Below are 23,926 nucleotides of genomic sequence, written 5' to 3' on the forward strand. Positions count from 1 at the left end.
AAAGAGACCAGCCAGTCGCTTATCGAAGCCCAGCCCGGGCCATCTGGTGATATGACCGCAGAGTTGACGGAGGGGGGCGCAAGAGCCTGAGAGGGTCCCGAGTCCCTGACAATGCTTCACCAGCGCCGCAATAACCATGACCGCAACATGGGCTCGGAAAGTGTAAGCAATGATGCTTCCGTTGTGAGCAAGATACAGGCACACTGATCGGTTTAACAGCTCGCGGGTGTGTTTGAGCTCTTGTATGAACCTAGTAGGATGTACGGTAACTTGTCAGTCTCATGACAGTGAGGTGTCCAGTTTGCCAAACAGAATTTGCATTGCTGAACGTATGAACTGACCGACATAAACCTATAGTCACGGCATCATAATAGTCGGAACGCGCTGAATTTGAGACGCTACCATAATTTGTGAAAAGAGTCGCGTTCAAAAAGCCGGAAGCAAAATAGTCACATGTCGGAACTCGGAAGACCTGCTGCCACTTCTGCGCCGAGTCTGCGTCATCTACCGTGTTGAACTCTACACGCTTTCACTTGACCAACTGTCCCCACTTGAACCTCACGGTTCTCAGAGCGCAGATAATCTGCGCGTGTCTCCAAGCTATATATTGCGTTACGACCAACCTTACAATCATCATTCAATTTAACCCGACTTCTCATTGGAAATATTGGATCCGTCGAATCACACTGAACATTGGATACGTCTACAAGATACTGTACGAATTATTCGGGCATCTAATTTGCAAATATAATACCAAAGCATACGAATCAAGCCTTGACACCGGTTTGCAGCCCCTACAGTCTGGACAGTTGCTGTATTCCCAACCCACTTAGTATTGATCGAGAGGCTTAGGCGTAGAGATGGGGAATGTGCAGTCAGGCTCCACACTTACACGGACAAGTGGAGCATTGGATTCATTTGTCACAGAATTAGGAGGGGACATCGTTTATGACAAGGGGTAAGTCGTCGTCCTATACGCCCCTCACATGCGTGTCCACTCTTGCTCATTTCTGCAGACTCAATCAGGCGCGTTTCCTCAAGACGGTCAAATGTAAACACAGAAATGGATACCTTGTTGTCAAGATATTCATCAAACAAGACCCTGGAGTCAGTCTCAGGACCTACCAAAGAAAGCTGAAGAGTATGTAGTTTCAAGGCATGATGTGCAACCTGCTGAATTCGAGCAGCGGACAGGGAAGCTCTACTGGACATCCCAAATATCTACACCTATCAAACATTCCTTGAGACAGAGAAAGCGGGATATCTCGTTCGTCAATGGGCTGCAAGTAATTTGTATGATCGTATAAGGTGCGATCCAAGACGCATGTCTTGGATGTTGTGCTCATTTAAGCAGTACTCGCCCATTTCTCTCTCTCATTGAGAAAAAGTGGATCACTTACCAGCTTCTCACCGCACTCTCTCAAGCACACCTGCAGAAAACGCCGCATGGAGACATCAAGTCAACAAACATCTTGGTTACGTCGTCAAATTGGATCTACGTGACCGACTTTGCTGGATCTTTGAAACCTACGCGACTCCCTCTAGATGATCCTTCGGATTTCTCGTTCTTCTTTGATACCAGTGGACGGCGGATTTGCTATGTCGCCCCAGAACGATTCTATAAAGTGGAGAAGGAGACAAGGAAAGCATGGACAAATGAGGAGGGCGAACTAAAGGAGCCCATGGTGACTGAGGCGATGGATGTCTTTAGTCTGGGCTGTGTCATCGCGGAAGTGTTTCTTGAGGGCGCATCTCTTTTCTCGCTCAGCCAGCTGTTCAAGTACCGTGAGGGGGAATACAGTGTGGAAGCTCAACTTTTGGCAATAGGTGATGAAGGTATACGAGTGAGTAACGACCAGTGCCAGATTTCTTTGAAAGCTTAACTGTCTTCTATGATCTAGTCGATGATCAGACAGATGATTACATTAGATCCCGCTGCGAGACCTACCTTTCATATGCTCCTAGCGGGTGCACGAGGGACCGTCTTGCCTGAGTGTTTTTACTCTTTCTTGCACGAGTATGTGGCTTCAGTTGGCGAGCGTCCTTCTTCCCTCCCTTTTCCATCCTCGTCCTTCTCCGTGTCAAATGCTCCTCCCTCCACCTATTTTCCAGCAGCCACTTCAAATACAACGATCAAAGTGCCAAGTAAGGAGACAGTGGTAACAGCTGCTGGCGCAACCGGGAATGGCAGTGTACTTCCTGGTGATAGCGACCACAGATTGGAGCGACTTTGGGAGGAATATGAGAATGTGGACCCATACCTCGACGACACAGACGTCGAGAAGACTGTGATGGATGTCAAGGTTGAGTTCGGTAATAATGTCGCTGGACCATCCAAACCTTTCCAGGTACCTTTTGCATTTATCGCAGGGCGAGCTGAAATTTATCCGTCGACTTACATTACTCGTAGGATGTCTTTCCCGTCTCCATGCACATTCCATCTCATCCCTCAAATCGGCATTCAACTCCTGCTGAAGATGGTCCCGCACTCATACTTCTCTCCCTCGTTTTAGCTAACATCCGCAACTGCCTTCTCCCTTCGTCTCGCCTCCGTGCTTTAGATATACTACTCGCTCTATCGACTCGGCTGACTGATGAGGCCAAGCTTGATCGTGCCGTGCCGTATATCGTAGAGCTATTGCGTGACGAGGCTGCAGTGGTCAGGGCAGCAGCAGTCAGGACGCTGGTTCAGATCGTGCGTGCCCTTTATTTCCTCAACTACGTTGTATTCACGAGTAAACTCGTTGCAGCTGACTCAAGTAAATGTCATCACTCCCTCGAATGCATCAATAGTACCAGAGTATATCATTCCGAATGTGCGTTATCTTGTGCAAGATCCAGAGGTGTCGGTCCGGGCAATGTATGCGCAGTGCATTGCTCCCCTAGCTCAGACTGCCGACCGCTATCTCGAGATGGGCCAAGCCCTTAAGGCACATGGTGTTTCTCCTGGGATCAATGGTGACAGACAAGAATACGAGGAAATGCACTTCGAGGCAAGCCATATGAACACTCTTTGCTTTTCCACTTATCTAAGTCTTGTTGATAGGTATCGTACGATGTCATGAAACAAGACCTCCTCCTCTCCATCCAGGAACAGTTGTCAACGCTTCTCATGGATCCTTCTCCCATTGTTAAGAGAGCGGTGCTGCATAATATCAATGCACTTTGCGTCTTTCTTGGCAGTCAAAGAACGAACGATGTCGTCTTGAGTCATATGATCACGTACTTGAACGACCGAGACTGGCACCTCCGTCACGCGTTTTTTGAGAGCATTGTCGATGTCGCGGCGTGTGCTGGAGGTAGGAGCCTAGATGAATATATTCTGCCGCTGATGGTACAGGCACTTTCTGGTGAATTTTACTGCACTCATGGTGGAATATATCTGATACCCCTGGTTTCAGATGTGGAAGAAACTGTAGTAGCACGGGTACTCGCCGCCCTCACTAGCCTCTGCGAGTTGGGTCTGTTTCAGAAGATGCGCATTTGGGAGCTGATGAGTGCCGCTCTCCCGTTTTTCTACCACCCCAATGTTTGGATACGGCAGGGTATGGTCTATGAATCCTTTTGATCCGCAAGACGCTCACAGTTTGTGCAACTTCAGGTGCAGCCTCCTTTATTGCGGCTGCAGCGAAATGTCTACCCCAAAGTGACGTCTGGTGTATCCTATACCCTTCCTTGCGTCATCTGTTGCGTTCGGATGTGAAGGAGGTTGAAGAACAGAGTCTTTTGTCGGCAATGAAGTCACCGGTAAGCCGGATTTTCACAGAGCTGGATTCGCTACTTATGATTTAAAGTTGCCACGTCCCGTTTTTGATGGCGCTGTCCAATGGGCAATGAAAGCGGAGAAAACCTCCTTTTGGAAGGGACATCGTAGACCAGCATCCAAGGTGGAATCCCCGAGGGAAAGCATAGTTTCCATGAGAAAGGGGGGAAACACGGCTATTGGACGCAACAAGTCAGAAGAGTGAGTTTCTCAGTTTCAAGTCTCCGCGGGGCTAATATGTGCAAAAGGGACGAAGTGCAGTTGCTGAAACTGCAGAACCTTGGTATGACATCCGCTGATGAAGCGAAGCTCACGGCGATGCGGGATTACATCCTCAAGCTGGCTAATAATGCATCAAGGTTGGTTTTTCTTTTCATATCCGCTGGCTTTTTGATTGAACTTGTGGCAGTTTCGCATCCAGACCAAAAACAGAACCAGAATTTGAAAGGAATCTCCGTTCGATGGGAGATGTTGAACTACAGAAGTTATCTGTTGTTCCTCAGACAGTCTTCCTCAAATCAAAGCCCTCTATGTCTGATCTAACACCCAGACCTTCTCGCTTGGCATCCTATTCACGCAGGCCAGGTGACCTCCCAGGACGCCTCGGTACACCACACATGAGCAGGGCTTCCAGTGTCGACCATGGAGCAACTAATCCTGCACTGGAAGACCTAAAGCGGAGATTAGCTGCTATCAACGGCTCTTCATCGTCGCTCAACCTCACCGCTACTGCCCGGGAACGCCAGGCAGTGCAGTCCCCCTCTCTACCGCCTTCAAATTTGCAGCCAGCAACTCTTGCGCTTCCTCCTCAGCCTGCGGGACATGATCGCCCGAGCAGCCCGACAGATTCGGTTGTGTCTAATACTAATTCATCGACTATCCGGACTGTGCATCGGTTGCATGTTGGAAGTACAGACGGACAGAAGGCTGCCCCTGCGGTTGGCTCATCTAATACGAATGCAGTAGGGTTACTGGAGGCACCATCTAAGATGCGTGCAGAAGGTTCTCCTGAACAATCAGGAAGATCATCACCAATTTCACTTGCTGGAACCGCAAGAGGTGTGATCCGACCCCGTACAGCCTCCATGTTGCCTATCTCAACCTATGGTACGTTTTAAACCATCATAACATCTCCTTGCATGATTTCTGATATGGTCTGTAGATGGGCCGGAACCTGGCATCAACAATCTGCTCGAGAACATCTACTCGGACAACAACCGCGAGTTGCAGCATGACTTCGGTCCAAAGGTGCATGAAGGACCTATTCGTCGACGCAATACAGCCAGACAAAGCTTCATTACGCGCGATAGCAACAATCGGCGAACGGAAGCCACTATCATTGCTCACCTCCAATCTCACACTGACTGCGTCACCGGGTTGGCTGTATCTCCAGATCATGCGTTCTTTGTTTCATGTTCAGATGACATGTCTGTTAAAGTATGGGATACAGCACGGCTGGAACGCAGTGTGACGAGTAAACCTCGCCATACGTATAGCCAGCATCATGCGCGTGTCAAGAGCATATGCATACTGGAGGGCGTGCATTGTTTTGCTAGTGCAGCGGAAGACGGAAGCTTGCATGTCATCAGGGTACACGTCAACCAAAGTGGGTCTTTGCCGAAGTATGCAAAACTTCAGACCATTCGAGAATATCGAGTGGACTCGCCTGGCGAATATATTACATGCATGATTCACTACAATTCAGGTAAGACTATGTTTTCTGCCAGCTTGCTTGGTGAAATAAATCTTATCAGATGTCGCCTCGAATCTTGTCTTTGCGACAACACACTCTGTCATCACCATCCTGGACTTGCGAACCATGCGAGTCTTACAACATATGCAAAATCCGCGTCATTTTGGACCCATAACTTGTATGTGTCTAGACCGCAAACGCACGTGGATTCTCGTGGGCACTTCTATGGGTGTGCTCTCACTCTGGGACCGACGTTTTGGCCTGCTTGTCAAGAGCTGGCAAGTTGGCAAAACTTCTTCAGGAAAATTTGCAAGAGTAAACCAATGTATCATCCATCCAACCAAAGGGAAAGGGACTTGGGTAATGGTTACCATCGAGAGCTGGAAGGGTGGTCCGGAGTCTTCGCCCATAAGCCTCATCGAGGTCTGGGACATTAAAAATGGCGTTCTGGTGGAGAGCTATATGACAAGGACCACGTCTACGCCAACAGAGTGTGTTCCTGAACCTGTGGAGATTTCAGCAGTGGAGGCCTCGCAGAGCCCAGCTGCCGCCATTGCTGCTCTTGTCAATGCTAGGTACCCTGGTGGAACTGCGCACGCCAATGCGAGCAAGAACGGAGGACCATCCCATGGCCCTCAGCGTGATGAGGTGCTTCTGGCACCCTCGCATGATATTCGTGCAATCGTAGCTGGTGTCGATTTTGGACATTCCGGATCGCATAGATCAGAAATCGTGGATTTGTCGGTTGATCCCCCCGCGTCGAGCCGTAATTCTAGGGGGTTCATGGTGACAGGTTCGGAGGATAGAAGAATTAGACTGTGGGATCTCAGCAAACTTGAGCGAACATCTGTGGTGGCTGGCCCAGAGTCAGAACATGACAGGCCATCGTACAGGTGAGACTGCGTGTTCCACTAAAGATATTTTGCTCACTATGACTTTAAGCACTGTGCGAGCTACAGATGGTTCGCCATACGTCAGTAACGTTGAGACATGGGCACATTCGTCCAGCTCAGCTAGTCAGAGCAATCGACCTCCGCAAAGGATGTCGATGATTACCCATAACCAACAGAACCTTCTCAGGTCACATCAGGATATCGTGACTTGTTTGGCTTGCATTGATTCCCCATTCCGAGGAGGCATTGTGAGTGCCGACAGAGCAGGGGTGATCAAAGTGTGGAGGGTCGGAAGCACCGACTCGTAGTGACCTGCGTATTTACTTTGAGTGATATATCTTGTTTACTTGCTTCCGTACGTACACTTTGCCATGCTATCGATTAGATTTTACTGTAGTACTTGTTAATTTCACCCGAAATTTCCGAAATTTGTCGCGAAGGGTGGTTCGAAGAGCGCGCGCTTGATAGTATCATGCCAAAAACAGACTTGGTCCTGACTCGGATGCTCAGATCTCTGACTCGGGCTCCCCCATATCTGACTCGTCGTAGCATCTACAGGTCAAAAGTTAGCTTTCTTCGCGTTTATTCGACAGCCATGGCTACTCCAATTGCGTCTTCTTCGCAACCTGCCCAGATACCCGCCCTCGATGGACCACATGCTGGAAATGCAAAGAAACCAAAAGAGAAAAAGGACAAAATGGCGGCGGCAGCATCTCAGTATCCACTTGAAGTGAGCAATCTTCGCAGATGTTCTTTAAACTTTGACTGACTTATGAGCAGCTCCAACCACTGCCAGGTTTTTTTGATCATCGCATCAAGATGTTCGAAGAACTGCACGCAAAATACAAGGAATTTGTGAAAAGTATGCATGACATCTATCCCGAGATCAATTATCCTGATCACTGTCTTAGGTCAGCCGCGGGAGGAGATCATTATCACGATGCCTGATGGATCAGAGCGCAAGGGCACTAGTTGGGAGACTAGTCCCATGGATGTTGCAAAAGAAGTTTCAAAGAGTCTGTCAGAACGAATTGTGATTGCAAAGGTATGTGACTCCATTTCTTGATGTTTAGAATATGACATGATTCTCGTAGGTCAATGGTATTCTATGGGACTTAGAACGACCATTGGAGACTTCGTGCAAACTAGAATTATTAGACTTCGAGCACCCAGAAGGTATGCTGTGATATACACCGCCTTTGCACCTTGTGATTGATTATTGTAGGTAAGAGGGTCTTCTGGCATTCGTCGGCACATGTTTTGGGTGAAGCTGCTGAGCGGCATTACGGTTGTCACCTATGCATTGGCCCACCAACGGACGATGGTTTCTTCTACGAGATGGCTATCGAGGACAGGTAATCGGTCATAACTAATACTGTAATGGTCAATCATTAACTTTAGCAGAGCTGTCACCAATGCAGATTATCCCGCTCTGGAGAAGCTTTCAGAAAGCGCCGTCAAGGACAAGCAGAAATTCGAACGCCTCATAGCGTCGAAAGAGGATTTGCTGAGAATGTTCAGCGTATGTCCTTCGAGATTCTCTGGAATACTCCCTCATCTAATATGATCATAGTACAACAAATACAAAAAGCACTTGATTGAGACCAAGATTCCAGACGGCACATCTACCACTGTGTATCGTTGTGGACCGATGATAGATCTCTGTATCGGACCTCATATACCACACACCGGCAAGATCAAGGCATTCATGGTTACTAAGGCAAATACATAGTCCAGAATTCGCTCGATATCGCTCTGACACAGCCATTGTAGAACTCTGCATCATATTTCCTGGGTGATGCGAACAACGATTCATTGCAACGCATCTACGGTATCTCGTTCCCAGATAAGAAGCAGTTGACCGAGTACAAAGCATTCTTGGTCGAGGCTGCGAAACGGGATCACCGCAAGATCGCTCGGGAACAAGAACTATTCTTCTTCAATGACCTCAGTCCTGGAAGTTGCTTCTTCCTCCCTCATGGTACTCGAATCTATAACGCTCTAATTGAGTTGATGAGGGTGCGTTCAAGCCTGAAATAGCAGGAGGTTTAACTGATATCAGCACAGTCCGAGTACTGGAAACGTGGATACCAAGAAGGTGAGTTCGTAGATGATTCGAACGACATCTGGCGCTAACTAATCGGTCAGTCATCTCTCCGAACATGTACAACTCGAAGTTATGGGAGACTTCTGGGCACTGGCAAAATTACAAGGACGATATGTTCACCCTTGACGTGGAGAAAGAGAAATGGGCATTGAAACCTATGAACTGCCCAGGTCACTGCCTCATCTTTGACTCCCGGGACCGGAGTTACAAGGAACTTCCAATTCGCATGGCTGAGTTTGGTATCATACACCGAAACGAAGCTTCTGGCGCTCTCACTGGTCTCACTCGTGTTCGGCGGTTCGTGCAGGATGACACGCACGTGTTCTGCCTGCCCTCTCAGATAGAAGATGAGATCGCTGCACTATTCGATTTCATGCAACACATATATGGCCTTTTTGGTTTTGAGTTCCACCTTGAGCTATCCACTCGCCCCGACAATTATCTCGGCACCATCGAGACTTGGAACACCGCGGAAGAGGTATGTTTCTCTTCACGGCGCACCATAAGTGGTACACTTATAATCTCGGATGCATAGCAACTCACCAAAGCACTCGATAAGCAATATCCAGGCCAATGGCAAATCAACCCTGGCGATGGTGCATTCTACGGCCCCAAGATCGACATCACCATCCGTGATGCCCTCCGCCGATCGTTCCAGTGTGCCACCATACAGCTCGATTTCCAACTCCCTGAGCGATTCGACTTGAAGTACCGCTCCGCGGACGAAATGACCAACACTGATAAGCCCCCTTCACGTCCTGTCATGATTCATCGTGCGATTTTGGGAAGCTTAGAGCGCTTCATTGCGATCATCACGGAGCACTTTGCAGGAAAATGGTGAGTCCATTCTCCGTCTGTCTTCTTTGACACTTGACTCATAACGAGTCAAGGCCATTCTGGCTTTCACCTCGTCAAGTACTTGTTATACCTGTTGCTGTACCATACGTGAGTATACTCTAATAGAACGTGACAATCCAATGCTGACATCTTCACAGAAAGAATATGCCCAAGAGATAGCCACTCGTCTAGCCGATCTGGGTCTTTTCGCTGACGTTGACAACGGAGCAGATACTCTGCCGAAGAAGATTCGCAATGGTGAAATTGCACAATACAACTTCATCCTCGGTAAGAAAATCTTTTTTTACATTGCATTGTCCTGCTAGACATAGCATATTCACACAACCTAGTGGTCGGACAGGAAGAACTTGATAGCCGTTCGGTAAACGTACGAAACCGCGATGACGTCGGCACCAAATCCAAAGGCGAGATGGCGCCAATTGTAGAGATTGAGCAAAAACTGTTGGCGCTGAAGAAGTCACGGAGTCTTGCAAACAAGTTGATGTAATACTGAACATGTAGTAAATCTGGCAGATAGGTACTTGATCTGATGCGTAAAGAATGCGAAAGGGCCTCGATCGGCGGTCACATCGGATAGACACAAGCTGTAGCACAGCATATGTAGAACAAGGCACTATTTTTAGAATACTTCCAAAGAGTTCCAGTGAAGTCCAGACATACATCCACTATGTTGAGATACCTCCCAAAAATTGATTGCGCTTTCACCCGGAGCCGGTAAGCTAAGATGACCGAATAAGACTCATATCAAACATACCAAGTTCTGGATTGCTTCTCGCTCCGAAGGTGGCAAGCCATTGATCTGGTCTGGAGTTAAGCTGAGTACCTGCATTAGCATTTGCTGTACATCCAGGCACGTGAGTTAAATATATCAGGCAAGGCGGATCAGACCGACCCTTTGAGCCGGATCAATGTTTAGGTCAGGCATGGGAGCCGAGTGGGGCGGGGGGACTGCGTGTTGTGGAGGCCGATACCAAGATTGTTGTGGCGGTGGAGCTGGCATGTGCGACGGGGGCTGTTGATGCGGGAACATGCTCGGTGGAGCAGTTGACGCGGGTGGAGGGCCAGACATTGGCGGAGGCATGTGAGGTTGAGGCTGGTGTATGGGTGGAGACTGCTGGTATTGCATTTGGTGGTGGGGCTGTTGAGGAATTCCTGGACCTGGGGAAGCACCACTACCCGCAGTTGCTTGTAGCATGCGCTGTGCAATTGCCGTTTTGCTCGATGGTCACTCCACACGTAAATTATATGAACATACCTGGAGAACACTCTGGTCTACGATTTTGTTCAGTAGCAATGCTTGAAACAACGCATACGCATACTGCGGATGCGCAACAAGTAGTGCCCTTGCTTGATCCGGGTGGGTAATCACAAAAGCCTACACAAACAAGATCCGTGCACACATCATTAATCGTGTCACTCGCCGGTGCGAACCACAGCACACCTTCATCTGGGCAAGCACTTCGACTAACTGAGCTGGGCTCATAGTTGCAAGTGTCTGGCTGATGGTATCTAATGCAGTCGATCCAGGAGTTATGGGCACACCGGGTGGCAAACTTGACAGGAAAGAATTTGGGTCTTGAGATTTGGGTTGATCGCGAATATTATCATATCGGTCGCGGTCGCGATCTTGCTCACGGTGCTCACGCCAGCGGCCTCTTGGATCACTCCCATCGAGCAACTCGCCTCGCACAGTAGTCTTGCCTTCGAGGAAGGGATCGGAGTCGGCGAGATCAATTCGTAAAGGGCGACCACCAACATCGGCATTATTGAGGTTCCGCACAGCAGATGCAGCTGTTTCATGATCTTCAAGGCAAAATGCGAAAACACAAGTTTGAGTCCGTGTATACCGATACGAGTAACACGGAATGTCAAGGTGAATCGAGAAAAGCACAGATTAGGCGGGATTGCGGAAAAGAGCCGGTTTGAAGTCAGACATGCATCGAGGTGTACAGAAAAGAAAAATAAATTGGATGTACCAGCAAATTCACAGAAGCCATAACCTCTAGGTTTTCCTGTCTCTCTGTCAAAGACCAGTCTAAAAAAAGGACGTGAGTTGATGTACAGGCTAGGGATAAAGTCAAGACGGACCTGAAACCCACAACTTGGCCGACCGACTTAAAGACGTCAATGAGCTGTTCCTGTAAAAAGGTTCTGTCGGAATGGTATTGTATGAAGGATAAATGACTTTCCTCCCCCATGTTGTAGGGGACATTTCCCACTGTAAGGAAGAACTTATTAGTAGAATGAATGCAACCTTTCAGTGTGCACCTACCGAAAACGACCTTACTCATTTCGAGACTCGAAGAAAGCAATGAAGCTTGAAGATTTGAGATGCTACCAGAACAGTGTCGAAAGTTTGTGTTTAAGCGCTCACGATTAATTTCGGACAGGATGTGACATTGTGACATTTCTGTATTCGTAATATACCGAGTCGGAGACGGAAAGACACGGTCGACGATGCATAGCCCATGGCCGCCTGTGTCCCGCCAAGGTAGTCCGATCTCATGTCAATGACAATGAGTCGCTTATTAAACTTGGCTGATTCATTTGCTCTCGGAGTCCGACCTGAGCAACAACAAGGCCGAGTCTTGTCCCGACGGATGAGTCAGGCGATGCCACGACTTCAAGCCGCCTGTTGCCAACAGCTCTGTATCATGTAGAGTCATGGTGAGAGTCACTGTCTTACCGGGACCAGTGATGTACATGTGGACCTTGATGGACCTCATTCACGGATCAGCCCAAACTTTAATCGGGGAATGCCTTCTCGAGCTCAAGTAGGACTGGTCGAAAGACTCGAAACTGACTCGATGCTGTGTTAGATCTGCGGATCATAGCCTTGTGGTACTGCAGGTGCACAGCTACTTCGGGCTGGCGCCTGGATGCTTGATGACGCAGATGCCGATCCTTCGGCATCATCCGAGACCACATATAAAAACTCGAGCGACTCCGAGTCCAAAATCTGACTGACAACAACAAATCGTTCGCTACGTACATGACCGTCACCACTTCTAACCATCACAAACTGTCTCACTCTCGAAATACCGACGACCGATTCCAAGCCTTGGATCGCGCCTTGGCAAGGAGATATGTCCTGCGTCTACTCCAAGAACGAAGATTGCGTAGCATGCAAGAGCAATCTCAGGGCGATGTATTATTTAGACCAAGGTGATTGCGTTCTACACTGATCATTCGAAAACATACTTACCATATATTTAGAGTGGAAATATGTGATAACCCCTCTTCGTCACGTATCACGGCTACGCTTGAACTTCCTGGCATGAAAGCAGACGATGTGCGGGTCACACTCGAACGCGATAACCTTCTCGCTATATCAGGCGAACGCGTATCGAAAGCACTTTCTGACCAGTCCGCGTCTGTTAGTTTTCCTGTCAGGGAGATCAAGTATGGAAAGTTTCTTCGTACACTGGATGTTCCATCCGGTACAATGGTGAGTTCATCGTGGATCTGGGCTTCTTCATTAATTTCTGACCCTATTCCTCCAGATGAGTACCATATCAGCGGCAATGAGCGATGGCATGCTTCTTATATCTTGGCCTCGTTCTCCTCCGGGCGCAACAACACGTTCTCCGCAGTGATCTTTAGGCCACGCTGTGGCATCATGTTCTACCATATCCGTTCTTCTGGACTACACTCCCAACTCCTACATTATGATTTGTATGCTATGCTCAATCTATAATTCTAGATGGTTTTCTGATTTATACACGGTATAGGGGTTAATTGTTACCATAGATATCTTCTACTCATCAGCTTCTTGCTGCAGTTTTGATAGCCGTCCTATCATATTTGTTTTACTTGTAGCATACACGCGTACCTAGAGTCATCGTTCCTGTGTTGTGCCATAACACTGGATAGAGGCTTTCTGTGCTTATCTGTGGCGGAGGCAGATTCGCACTAACAATATGTATCACTATCAGTACAATGTCTGGCTTCTTCCAATTCGAGAGAACAATGCAAATATATGGGACGAGTCACTACACTGCTTAATTTCACAAGACTGCGCTTTGTTCATTAAAATGCACATCTGACAGCGTCCGTCCCAGGTCTTTCCATAGTCACCACTCGAGTCTTACAGATCCTGCATCTGGACCATCCGGACTGGGTTGAATCCAGTGTACTACTCGCTTGTAAGTATTCGGATTGCCGGTGTGTATGAAGGAAAGCCGATAAGGAATGAGCTCGGAAGCGAATCCAAATTTGACAGCGTCTGGCGTAAATGTCGTACAATCATTGAAACTAAAATATCATATCTTTGAGCCTGTGCTTTGAGTCAGAACGAATTACAATCAGATTCTTACCCGATGTCAGTGCCATCCAACACTATCGAGTTCTCCGCAGCATGTGCTACGGTACCGCTCGGTGAGGTGGGTGTGTTGCACCGACAAGTCCAAGGACTAGAATAAAATGAGGAAGGGGTGCCGATGGCCCGACGCTGACGCGTACAAACCGAGCGTTATTAGCATGGCCCAAGGAACGGAACCATAGCAGTGTGAAGCTCAGATTATACACCGCATGTTCGCTTGTGACCACCTGCAACCGCTGACTCGAACAGTCTACTGGATCATCCGGCGAGTCATAGCCAAAAGAACTCCGGAATGTCTGTGTCCATTAGCAATGTAAAAATTCCCCTAAGTGCTAGAGAGATGATCGCTCCCCCAAAACGAGCCTCGTTGGACGTTTTACTATAGAATTTTTGTTATTGATAATCACAGGAGGAGTTCGGTACCGAAATGACTCGAAATACCCAACTATAGGTGGGACATGAGAACGAACTCATCATGACTCTGAAACCTTGCTGTAGGGTATCCAGTAACCAGCACGCCACCTAAGCGGGACGGAATGAATTATACAACGTGGAATTGCCTCCCGTAAGCTGCGGAAATCAGTGCTTCGCGTAGAGTGGGCAGAACGCACAATTCGGACTGCAATATCCTGTGCCCGCGCAAGCACGTTGCATCACGGAGGCATGTCACGGATCCTGTTCCACGCCCTGCATACGATACACAGTATTGGAGTTGTTGTTGGGCGCTAGATTGGGCGCTTGGCGCTCATCCAGGCGGGCGCTTAACAATACCTGCCGTTGCTCAGCGCTCAGGGGTGGAAAGAGGCGCTCTGAAGACACTCTGCGCGATATCGCCAAGAAAACAGCTTTTAGCCCTCGTTGGCATGGCAGTTTCACAGAGCTACCGTTGCTCTGAATGGCCACTTGTTGGGTCACCAGCAATATATGACTCGACCTGGACTGAGGCTACTATGGAACCCCACATTGAAGTCGCCGCCATAATTATGGGGTCGGTGAACTCGGGCATGGCTAAAAAGCCGAAACAGTAAGACAACAAATGATAACATTCGGAATTTGATTGATTCCGTGGGAATACAACCTGTAATAGGTACGACCGTCCTAGTCACGGCCTAACTCCGCCATGAGTACAGGCACCCCATAATATTAGAGTGCAAACTTACACATCCAACGCCTTCTTTGACGCCATGGTGAGTAAACGTTGACTTTTAAGTTCCTCTGATCCTGTTCCTCCCGCATCCACAACTAGGCCGTGAAAGAACGTGGAAGGCAATCACATATACAACCGTGACCCGTCGTTCCCCGGATGCGAAAGTTTGGGTGGTAGGCTGTGTACTCCCCCGTTCAAGCTTTGACTCGTTCTCTTCATGCACATGTGTAGTGCTTGGACGGACAGTTGCACGAAATCGCAAATCGCTTAGAGGGGGCTCGGCATATACAAGTATCCCACTGATACGGTATTTAGGGGCGTCTGTTAAAGTCGCATGCGCCAGATCGACTGTGGGTCACAGAGATCTTGTGCAAATGCTTGAATAAATCAAGGTTCAAACGTTCGGAACCTTGCGCTAAGCATTATGATCGGAGAATCATCCGCCTTTGGCCACTTTCTGTGGAATGGTCCACTGTTCCACTGTCCCGCGGGAGTCACTAACTCACTAGTACAAGAGCAGCTATCGAATCTGGCATGTAAGGCCCATTCATACGTATGGTGCATGACACAAGCTTTACTCATACTTTGAAGATCGTTTCAGGAACACCGAGGATAGCGAGATATTATATCACCCCGCTTTCAACGGGACATTACGATATATCCCTGGACATTAATATCTCGAAGTGATGACGAAGAAGTTGATAAGGCGGCAAGAGAGTCAGCAGAACAACCATTGAATGTAACATTTGTAACTAACCTCTCACATATCATCTCCGCGGACTGCCATGGCACCACGAGCACCTTCCTCTCCGCTCAAGCAAGTACATCGCCAAGAAATGCAATATCATCTCACTTCGTCTTCCGCCAGAAATCTCCGCGTTCAATGCTTGGCGCATATATCAACTGGACTCCAAAGACATCATCCGCTCCTTCGTTAAACTCACCTCATTCCCGAAGAAACCCCCATCATTAAAGTATTGATATTGGACCTTCGCTCGCAACCCATTGTCCTCAATAAACACCCGCACTGATGGGGAAAGCTCCCCTCACGGCGCCCTCATTGTCCCCATCCGGAGGGGCAGTGCGTCATTCTCGTTCGGCTGCTTTCAGACGCGTAGTACACGTCCAAACGTACAATATGTGAGTGTCTTGGCGCTGTTCATTGGGAAATTACAGTTACACCGTGCTCACCGTATCAAGGACTTCAGCGAACGGAGACCCACGACCTTTCTTCTCCAACTCCAACTGGCTGGACACTGACACCATATATACATAATGATAGAAGTAGGAAGGTTTAGCTTGCTGTAATGTAAGAACACATTAAAAACGAATATACCGAATCAGTGATATGTAAGTTCGAATCAACCACATCGCATGGGACAGGTACAATCACGAACCGGTTAACGAGCTTGTGGGCCAAAATGGGATAAGTATCCTAGGGGAACAGATGCATCTACGAAGTTGGACCACCTGTCTTCCAACATCAAATCACTTTGCTGTCCTTGTTGGGGACTGTAGAGCGAGGAAGCGCACGGAGATTGGCAGTATAATGCTCCAGAAATCTGCCGCTGAAGTGATCCCAACCTAGGCTGCTCAAGCGCCCCTTCCCCAAGTCCATACTCCTGAACCTCATGGATGCCAATAAGATGCGGCTGATAAACGTTTTGTTGGTTTGAGGAAATGGTTTGAGTTGCTGTGGAATTTGCAAGCTGGATTTGATGTTTGAGAGACCACGAAACCTGCTTAGAGGGTTTTGTTACCAGCGATGTCCGACCGCCAAACACCTCTAATTCGTCAGGTTCGTCCTCTGATTCAGAAGGCCTTGGAGGTAGTTTATGGCTGACGTGTTGAAGGGGAGCCATCTTCGCGTCGATCGCTTTTTGATGAAGCCGAAGTAAGATTGGCTTCAGAGGCATGATAGTGAGCTCTGGTAACTGACAGATACCATCGTTCAAAACTCACCAGCGCCCTTTTGGCACGGCTACAAGTTTGTGCCGCCTCGTAATATAATGAGCACGCCCTTTCTAAATGCTCCAATGGGTCCGGGTCTAGTTTGATGCCAAGTTTTCGGATGGCGACGGTGCCAACGATAACCTCGACAAAATCACGTCAACATAACCCGCCAAACAAGACATAAATTCGCGTACTGCTGCTGAGAATGTGTGGGACCATATTCGCCACATTCGAGAGCATATCACTGGCTGTAGCTTGAATTGGCTGATAGTCAATGTGACCAGTGCACTGGCACATTGGTAGGCAACCATGAATGATCGGCCTACAGGGCTTCTAAGTGGATCCGAGGGAAATTCTCCCATGGCCTGTGCAAAGAAACCTCTGTGCAAGAACATGAGCGCTTCGCACTTCAAGTCAGTCAACATTAATATGTAAAACTACCACGACACGCACTGAGATCTCTGTAAGATGTTAGAACAAAAGCAACCATCTCTAGGGGCACACTGTCAGGATGTGGGGAATCGGAAGATACAGGCATAGAAAATTCCCGTATTTTGCGGTCCAAGTCGAGGATGGTTTGGTAGTTAGGTGGCTTTACAGCCTGAGTGGCTTCAACGACCGGTGCTAGACATTCCATTGTGTAATGAGAATTCCAGTTGCCAACTTGCAATAGATTAGAACTCTTTCCCATGCAATGGCGAAATAACCTTACATGCAGTGGGGATTTCTCCCAGCCGGTACGTAGCCTCCTCAAAGTCACTCGGAATCTTGCAGTCGACGACGGCTGGCATAATCACAGGGGGACGTCCAATAGCCAGGCTTTGCCAGAGAGATTGAGAGAAGAGAGCCCAGAAATATGAACGGTGTTCGTAGGCTTCTCTCCCCTTAAAACCCCATCGTGAAGGATCCTTATCTGCATGGTAACATTAGCCACGTATCAATGGTTGCCTTGCGACATAACATACGGAACCCAATCTAATGATGCTCGTTAGAGGTCTGTCTGATGTATTGTGATACCTGTATCTCGAAACTAACCTGAAGTGCGGCTTGACCAGCAAGGTTGAGACAGGAATAACAAAGCTCCGTGTTGCTCTCGATGCCACTCATGCCATAGTACATACTCATAAGATGCAATGACTTAATTGTAGCCATAGACCGCTCCGTGAATATAGATTGCAAACACAAGGCGGCGCGCGCCACTCTTTGATAGTGACGAGCTTCGGCATTATACGGTGGAAGGGTGGGATCAACCAAAGCTCCGAGCGCTAGTGTACTGAATAGCAAGGCCAGGTCGTGTGGACCATAATGTGGCGGCTCCAATGAATGTATCTCCGTTCGGTATATCAACGGGATGAGATGGCGAATGATGTGCTGTCGCGAAACTATAGGAAACACCCATGAGAGAGACTGTAGGAAAGTCTCACATAACGAAATAGCGCGCTGCATTCCTGGTAGGTAGGATTTCATTATCTCGAGGTAGTGTTTTTTAGGGATCCCCAAGGGAGTGAAAGGGAAAACCCGATCAAGGTTGCTGATCCGAGGGTCCAGGTAATCAACCTCGATTTCATGTGTCTCGGTCGATGGTGACGAAGTATCAGGGTCAGACTGTGTGGTCATTGTTGGCTATGCGCTCTAGAAGAGTGAATAAGACAAACCAGCAATAAAGTCTAAGGCTCGAGTAAGTGCCTTGGCGTGTCATAGGCAAAATGTCTAATCCGCACCTCAGAACCTCCGGAAGGTCCGAAGAAACAAACAGCATCAGTTTGTGGATCGCCATCAAGGTGCAAGGAGCCTAGGGCATTTATCAGACTATGTGTCGGCATAGATGTGGCGTCGACGCTGCTCCCGCTATCAGCCTCTTCGGTTGTCCATATTTTGGTCAGCAATGGGTGTGGCTGAGTGGAAGTATTGACCTGCAGGATTGCAAGAGCGTCCTCGAGTGAGCGCATTCGTTCTTCGAGCTTGGCGGCCTTTTGACGTAGATATTCTTCAGCAACACCGACGAAGCTGACGGAGTGAATGCCATTTTCAGACTTTGATGCACTTGTGCATGGGGCAGCACCATGCTTACCGACTACCCTTTCCTGGAGGCATAGTGCCTACAATGCATCATCCGTATGGAAGGTTCATATGTTCGACGTCATGAATGAATTCTTACCATTGGGGCAAAGCATGCTGCATCCTCTTTTGACGCAAGTAGAGCATGGCACTATATGGGTACGATCAGTCCGATGTCCAGGACTACTTTAAAGTGAAAGATTTACCTTGCCTGTCACATCGGGCTTTCAGTCTGATGGGTGATCATGAAAAGTGAATAACAAGACAAAGTGATGAAAGTGATGAAAAACCGACCTACGACACTCTGCGCAAGCTATCTCTCCTCTTGTTCGTTGTCTTTCTTTGCTGCTCATCACAGAATTGAATTGAAACCAGTACTGGCAGCGTCGGAGTTTTCAGTAGCATTAGCACCCTATATTTGAATGTCGCGGTTTAAATGAGATATCAGATCCTCGGAACTCGGATGCAGAGAAATATTAATAATAGAATCAGTTTGTTGACAAATTCAAAACGGTGACCTGAAATCGAAGATCGCTATTGAGTTCCCGGATGTTGTAATTATGGCATGAAGGGATAGAGTTCGTGTCCCGTACTTACCTTCCGGAAAATCATTTCAGCAACTGGCATGATGAAAGTTTCTTCCACACTAGTACTATTGTGTTACAATGGCAAGCGTACACTTGGTCCTATCAAGATCTATCTCAATATCACCACTAGAGCAGCACTACTAGTAGGTAGTATTACCGAAATCAATGTCGCGGTTATTACCGAGCTTCAAGTTTCCTGGACAGGTCGAGTCCTCATGGACAAGAAGAATGGTACCTCCGCTCTCCACTCTCTTCGCTGGCACCATCGGATTGGCGAGTACAAGTGACTACCCCCCTGGAGGTACAGGCACTCAGTAAGATTGGACCCGCTCCCCGCCTCCTTGATGGATCCATAGTGCTATATTGAGAATGCGGCCATGCATAACACACGAGGTCTGATATCCCTGATGTGACTCTGATAAATTATTAATCGCTTTCAACCTATCCGCTTATGACAGCCGATAATGATGCTCTTACCGAGTCTTACCGCCAAGACCTTGGAGGGTACGGGTCCCGAGTCGGTAGAATACGTGCGTTGTTAATCTTCGAAATGTCCAGAACGATGCTTTCTATTATGTCGCTCGCAGATAGTATGTTCTCATACTCGCTTAACTATGAATTGAGCGTAACGCTGCATTGCCACAGGGAACGTTTGCGCGACGCGCATCCTCTGGCGGTCGTGCCACTCCTGCAATTACGATCACTTACTCCATGTAAATTTTTCAAGTCAAAGCTTAAACATGTTTTTGGACTTATCTTTACACACCTTGGTCCAAACGAGCTGAAATTCCGGAGGCTGTGTTTGCGCGTCCGAGCCCTCCACGGACCAAAGGGGGCTTATGTGCATAGAGACCAATATTGAGCGCTGTTGGTGATTGACAAACGGAGTAAAACCAAACCGGAACTTTCTGTCAGTGGCCCATTGCCGGGCACAGTTGTTGGCGCTGATCAAGTTTTTGGCCATCGTGAATTGACAGCGAGTCGGCGACAACCGAATTAAAAAAAGTATATTATCACAAGTCGTGGTTGACGTTGAAGACCGCCAGGTACCCTAGTATAGAAAAATCATAATAGGAAGGAAAAATATCGGCTCACATTTCGGTCATGTATTCGAAGACATTGTCATATTCGCGTGCGGGGAGGTCGACAGAATTGGATCGTCAGTCTGACCCAGCACTACACGGCAATTGTTCCGCTTGCTACGACTGACCAAAAATACAAGTCCAAAGGTTGTGCAGAACTTTGTAAGAACTTTGCAAATTGAAGGACCAATTGAGGCCTACTAGAGTCCACTAGGGTCCACATGGTTTCTAATGTGAGACGTCCGCGTCAGCACCTGCGTTGCATGTGGGTATGCTGACTTGGTCTCGCCGTGAAGAACTTTGTAACGAATTTGCAATTTCAGCACCCTGCCAGTGGGGACACAAATATATAATAACAGTTTATAACCCTTTGGTTGGAGATAGGAGATAAGGATAATGTAATCAGTACACGTTCTTGGAACAATGTCTTATTCCCGGTCTATTCTATCCACTGATGCGATCTTACCTCGTCTACCACACTGCCTATCAATAAATTTTTTTGGCTAGCGTGACTCTCGACGAGCATCCTTAAAGCCAACGTAAGGCAGTGAGTATAGTAAGCAATTAATATCGCTGTGGCGGCGGCAGCTAAGGTGATACCTCATGTCCTAGCTTGCCGCGTGGTGAACTATCATGCATTATCTAGCTTCGATCCCGGAGCTTCAAATCTCTTCTTCATCTTCCTTATTAATATATCCGTGCAGGGTGAAAGCTCTCGGCGGGAGGTGATGTTCGCGGGAACATAAGCGCCATCGGGTAGCTGTATGATACAGATTATTCAAATGGTCGTATCCACAGCCGAAATGAATGTTATTCAAGTTGCCTAGTTGAAGAAAGTTGGGTGGAATTATAAGGCGTTCATTTACATGGGCGGCGCGGTGTTATGGTTCAGATAGTTTCACTATCAGTGATGCATGCATGGGTACTCCTCTAGGGAAATTTTATTGAATTGAATTTCCGCGCTCGCGACGATGATTGCCCAGCGAGGGGTGCTCATTGCCAATACGTTGGGTTCGAGCGAAATATGACAGTTAATTGTCGACGCCAACGATTTAATAACATACAATGGCGATTCGGGTGTTGCTATAAGTTGCTGTGCGAGGAAAATTCATACTCCCGGAGAGCGGCGCATGTGTCGTCATACTAGCACCTTAAACATCGATTATTGCCCACCCAGATAATTCGCTTCAATTTCTAGAAAACCCTTGTGTGATATCAAAAATCAGAGAGCAGTAAACAGAGCGAGCGTACATCTCATGCGTCGCCTGTTGCGCAAGGCAGACTGTTGTTCCTGTCTGTACTTCAGCTTGCACTATCATTAGCACAGCCTAACGACTTACTTTAGACAGCAACGGAGAAAGGCTAGCCTCGAATTGGCAAAGTGGATACCCTCTCAATAACACAGTACCAAATGCGAGGCTTTCACAAGCATGGACTGTGCACACCCTGGACGACCAGATAGAACGAAAACAGTCCTGTCTTCTTTATTATGCTGACTGTCTAAAGAATGAGCAATGAAACTCGGAATGTCCTCTAGGACAAAAACTTCTTGTTTTTTTTTGACTTGAGGTGTGCTGATATTGTTGATCAGCATGTGATAGATATCGAATCATTTTAACTTTACGGACGACACTGATTGGATGGCAAGAACCTCGCCATAGAAAAACGAACACATTAATTCAGCGTTACGACAGCCATGACTGGAAAAACTTAAAACCGCACACATGTGCAAGGCGATGAATTAGATGGTAAGCAGTAACTTATGGGCTCTTGGGAAGACGGAAAAACCTAAAACCGCGCACATGCGTAAGATAACAGCCTAGACGACAAGTAGTAACTTACGAGTTCGAGTTTCTTGCGGGGATAGATGTAGGATGTATTTGGTCAAGTACCTTCACTAAGTCCACGTTCTGCTGCTAGACCCAACCTTATCTTATCAGATATGGGTGTTGCGGGCGCTAAATGAACGTGAGTTCTTGTAGGCGTCAGAGGTGAATATGCGACACGTCGAACGGGGGCAGTATGCATAGTTACGAGCATGGTAAACGTACACCGACATTCGAGGAGGTGGCCGCATCCTGAACAGGGACGACGAGTAGGTTTGACCCACAACGAATCGTAACGAACCGGAGGCATGATACATCTTGGCGATTACCACGGAGACTAATGGGTTATTAGTATTATTAGCAGTCCTGGTGAATGAATGAGTTTGTTGGATTCGCTGTGAGGAGGGGATCAGATCGTGATGAAGGACAAGGTTAATTGAACCAACGACTCGAATCGATGTTCGAGGATCACTGACGTTATTCTGGAGAAGATCTTCGGGAAAGCGGATGGCATGGGGGTTTGGATGTATTTGTGTCCGCAGCGTGGACCCGTTAAGTCCGTTAAATGTCAGGTCCCTTGGGGGTGTCATCTTTTTTCGGATCGGCGGGTACATGCGGAGGCACTTCTTCATTCCTTCATTCCATCGTGTTCCATCGACTATGGGTATTGTTGAGATAGTATAGAGGACTGCCAGACATCGTTGGAGAGGGTGTTGAGAGTAACGCCACAGTAAGATAGATAGTTTAGCGTGACATGTGACAGGGAAGTGTGACTGTACATTGTGTTGACTGTTGGCTTGTTTTTTCGCGCAAGCAGGCAAGACACGACAACCATTGGCGACCTGTCACCACGCCATTCTAGCCCTTGATTCAAGGGCATTACAGGATAACACAAGAGACTTCAATTTCACTACTTTAACGCTTCAACTGGGTCTGTGCGTTATTCTTTTGCCGAGTTTCGTTCCCTGGGAACAGTTCCGCAGCAGTCGTTCCGAGTTACTTTTGAGTCGCAGGACAGGTTTTTTGTTGGTAAGTGAAATCCATTGGTACAATCAAAAGTAAACGCAGGAGCATGCCCGCGCTTTCCGGCCGGTCAATAAAATCTCATCATATCCATTTTCTCGTTTAGCATTTGTTATCACAGATCTTCGACGCTATCTCTCGATCCGAATTCCTCTAACTTGGTCAGAACCTGTTGTAAAACGTAAGCTCCACTCGTCCCCTCTACCGTCCCCCCATGTTAACTATATGTTCCCGTCTAGCACTAACGTCTGGGTCGGGCGCTAACGACCCCAAACTCGTGCGTCTCTCATGCATGTCCTAGTTGGACACTGTCCTCATCAACATCTAATAACTTAGACGACTTACAATGAACTACCCCCCGCAATTAGCAATGCAACCTAGTTCAACTCAACTAGGTCACAATCAATTCTCCCAACGACCTACCTCCTCCAGCATGTCCTTTGGAATGCCCATGAACACCAATCCCGGCATCTCCCAAATGAATGGTGCAAACATGCCCATGAATCCCGGCAACAACATGGGTGTACCTATGAACCCAGCCATGTCGATGAATCCACACAACATGTCCATGAACAACATGCCGATGAACATGAACATGAACAACATCAATCCATC

At 47.8% G+C, this 23,926-nt stretch overlaps 6 protein-coding genes across 6 annotated transcripts; 3 read left to right on the forward strand and 3 right to left on the reverse strand.

The window, feature by feature from the left end:
- Positions 1 to 486: 486 nt before the first annotated feature.
- On the forward strand, positions 487 to 6,777 carry F5147DRAFT_837037 (uncharacterized protein). The gene is made up of 17 exons (XM_041444036.1): positions 487 to 715; positions 773 to 958; positions 1,017 to 1,141; positions 1,188 to 1,308; positions 1,355 to 1,844; positions 1,902 to 2,348; positions 2,411 to 2,695; positions 2,751 to 2,993; positions 3,047 to 3,350; positions 3,402 to 3,545; positions 3,602 to 3,747; positions 3,795 to 3,964; positions 4,012 to 4,122; positions 4,173 to 4,870; positions 4,926 to 5,468; positions 5,518 to 6,349; positions 6,399 to 6,777. Exons 2-17 carry the CDS (start codon positions 861 to 863, stop codon positions 6,655 to 6,657), a joined length of 5,016 nt encoding a protein of 1,671 aa, XP_041292900.1. The 5' UTR covers positions 487 to 715; positions 773 to 860; the 3' UTR covers positions 6,658 to 6,777.
- Positions 6,778 to 6,944: 167 nt separating this feature from the next.
- Positions 6,945 to 9,801, forward strand: F5147DRAFT_745755 (uncharacterized protein; the record flags this gene model as incomplete). The annotated part of the gene is made up of 14 exons (XM_041439782.1): positions 6,945 to 7,079; positions 7,130 to 7,211; positions 7,261 to 7,394; positions 7,444 to 7,525; positions 7,575 to 7,704; positions 7,754 to 7,871; positions 7,923 to 8,069; positions 8,123 to 8,368; positions 8,417 to 8,447; positions 8,498 to 8,934; positions 8,992 to 9,293; positions 9,347 to 9,401; positions 9,452 to 9,581; positions 9,644 to 9,801. The coding sequence occupies 14 exons, from the start codon at positions 6,945 to 6,947 to the stop codon at positions 9,799 to 9,801; spliced, it is 2,187 nt and encodes a 728-aa protein (XP_041292901.1).
- Positions 9,802 to 9,990: 189 nt separating this feature from the next.
- Positions 9,991 to 11,696, reverse strand: F5147DRAFT_635912 (uncharacterized protein). Its single transcript, XM_041432902.1, has 8 exons — positions 11,587 to 11,696; positions 11,504 to 11,532; positions 11,403 to 11,452; positions 11,291 to 11,349; positions 10,756 to 11,117; positions 10,570 to 10,689; positions 10,207 to 10,512; positions 9,991 to 10,152 (listed from the first exon to the last, which is right to left on the reverse strand). Exons 1-8 carry the CDS (start codon positions 11,603 to 11,605, stop codon positions 10,054 to 10,056), a joined length of 1,044 nt encoding a protein of 347 aa, XP_041292902.1. The 5' UTR covers positions 11,606 to 11,696; the 3' UTR covers positions 9,991 to 10,053.
- Positions 11,697 to 12,279: 583 nt separating this feature from the next.
- On the forward strand, positions 12,280 to 13,331 carry F5147DRAFT_695059 (HSP20-like chaperone). Its single transcript, XM_041437352.1, has 3 exons — positions 12,280 to 12,479; positions 12,531 to 12,762; positions 12,818 to 13,331. Exons 1-3 carry the CDS (start codon positions 12,307 to 12,309, stop codon positions 12,908 to 12,910), a joined length of 498 nt encoding a protein of 165 aa, XP_041292903.1. The 5' UTR covers positions 12,280 to 12,306; the 3' UTR covers positions 12,911 to 13,331.
- A 56-nt stretch (positions 13,332 to 13,387) lies between these two features.
- On the reverse strand, positions 13,388 to 13,764 carry F5147DRAFT_576968 (uncharacterized protein; the record flags this gene model as incomplete). The annotated part of the gene is made up of 2 exons (XM_041431364.1): positions 13,388 to 13,568; positions 13,631 to 13,764. Coding segments are annotated over 2 exons (315 nt in total), but the record flags the coding sequence as incomplete, so codon positions are not given.
- Positions 13,765 to 16,615: 2,851 nt separating this feature from the next.
- F5147DRAFT_576905 (uncharacterized protein) lies at positions 16,616 to 19,146 on the reverse strand (the record flags this gene model as incomplete). Its single annotated transcript, XM_041431357.1, has 9 exons — positions 16,616 to 16,876; positions 16,930 to 17,135; positions 17,189 to 17,398; positions 17,448 to 17,648; positions 17,767 to 18,358; positions 18,457 to 18,742; positions 18,807 to 18,834; positions 18,894 to 18,976; positions 19,088 to 19,146. The coding sequence occupies 9 exons, from the start codon at positions 19,144 to 19,146 to the stop codon at positions 16,616 to 16,618; spliced, it is 1,926 nt and encodes a 641-aa protein (XP_041292905.1).
- Positions 19,147 to 23,926: the final 4,780 nt, after the last annotated feature.

The sequence above is a fragment of the Suillus discolor genome (genome assembly GCF_016758755.1).
Source record: "Suillus discolor strain FC423 chromosome Unknown F5147scaffold_27, whole genome shotgun sequence".
In the NCBI taxonomy this organism is placed as follows: domain Eukaryota; kingdom Fungi; phylum Basidiomycota; class Agaricomycetes; order Boletales; family Suillaceae; genus Suillus; species Suillus discolor.

Coding starts and splice junctions, on each gene's coding strand:
- F5147DRAFT_837037 (XM_041444036.1), top strand. CDS start 861: ATGGGGAATGTGCAGTCAGGCTCCACACTTACACGGACAAGTGGAGCA. Junction 4,871..4,925: donor GTTGCCTATCTCAACCTATG/GTACGTTTTAAA, acceptor TATGGTCTGTAG/ATGGGCCGGAACCTGGCATC. Junction 6,350..6,398: donor CATGACAGGCCATCGTACAG/GTGAGACTGCGT, acceptor TATGACTTTAAG/CACTGTGCGAGCTACAGATG.
- F5147DRAFT_635912 (XM_041432902.1), bottom strand. Junction 11,118..11,290: donor TGGCTTCTGTGAATTTGCTG/GTACATCCAATT, acceptor TTTGCCTTGAAG/ATCATGAAACAGCTGCATCT. Junction 10,153..10,206: donor ACATTGATCCGGCTCAAAGG/GTCGGTCTGATC, acceptor CTGGATGTACAG/CAAATGCTAATGCAGGTACT.
- F5147DRAFT_695059 (XM_041437352.1), top strand. CDS start 12,307: ATGACCGTCACCACTTCTAACCATCACAAACTGTCTCACTCTCGAAAT. Junction 12,480..12,530: donor GATGTATTATTTAGACCAAG/GTGATTGCGTTC, acceptor CCATATATTTAG/AGTGGAAATATGTGATAACC. Junction 12,763..12,817: donor ATGTTCCATCCGGTACAATG/GTGAGTTCATCG, acceptor CTATTCCTCCAG/ATGAGTACCATATCAGCGGC.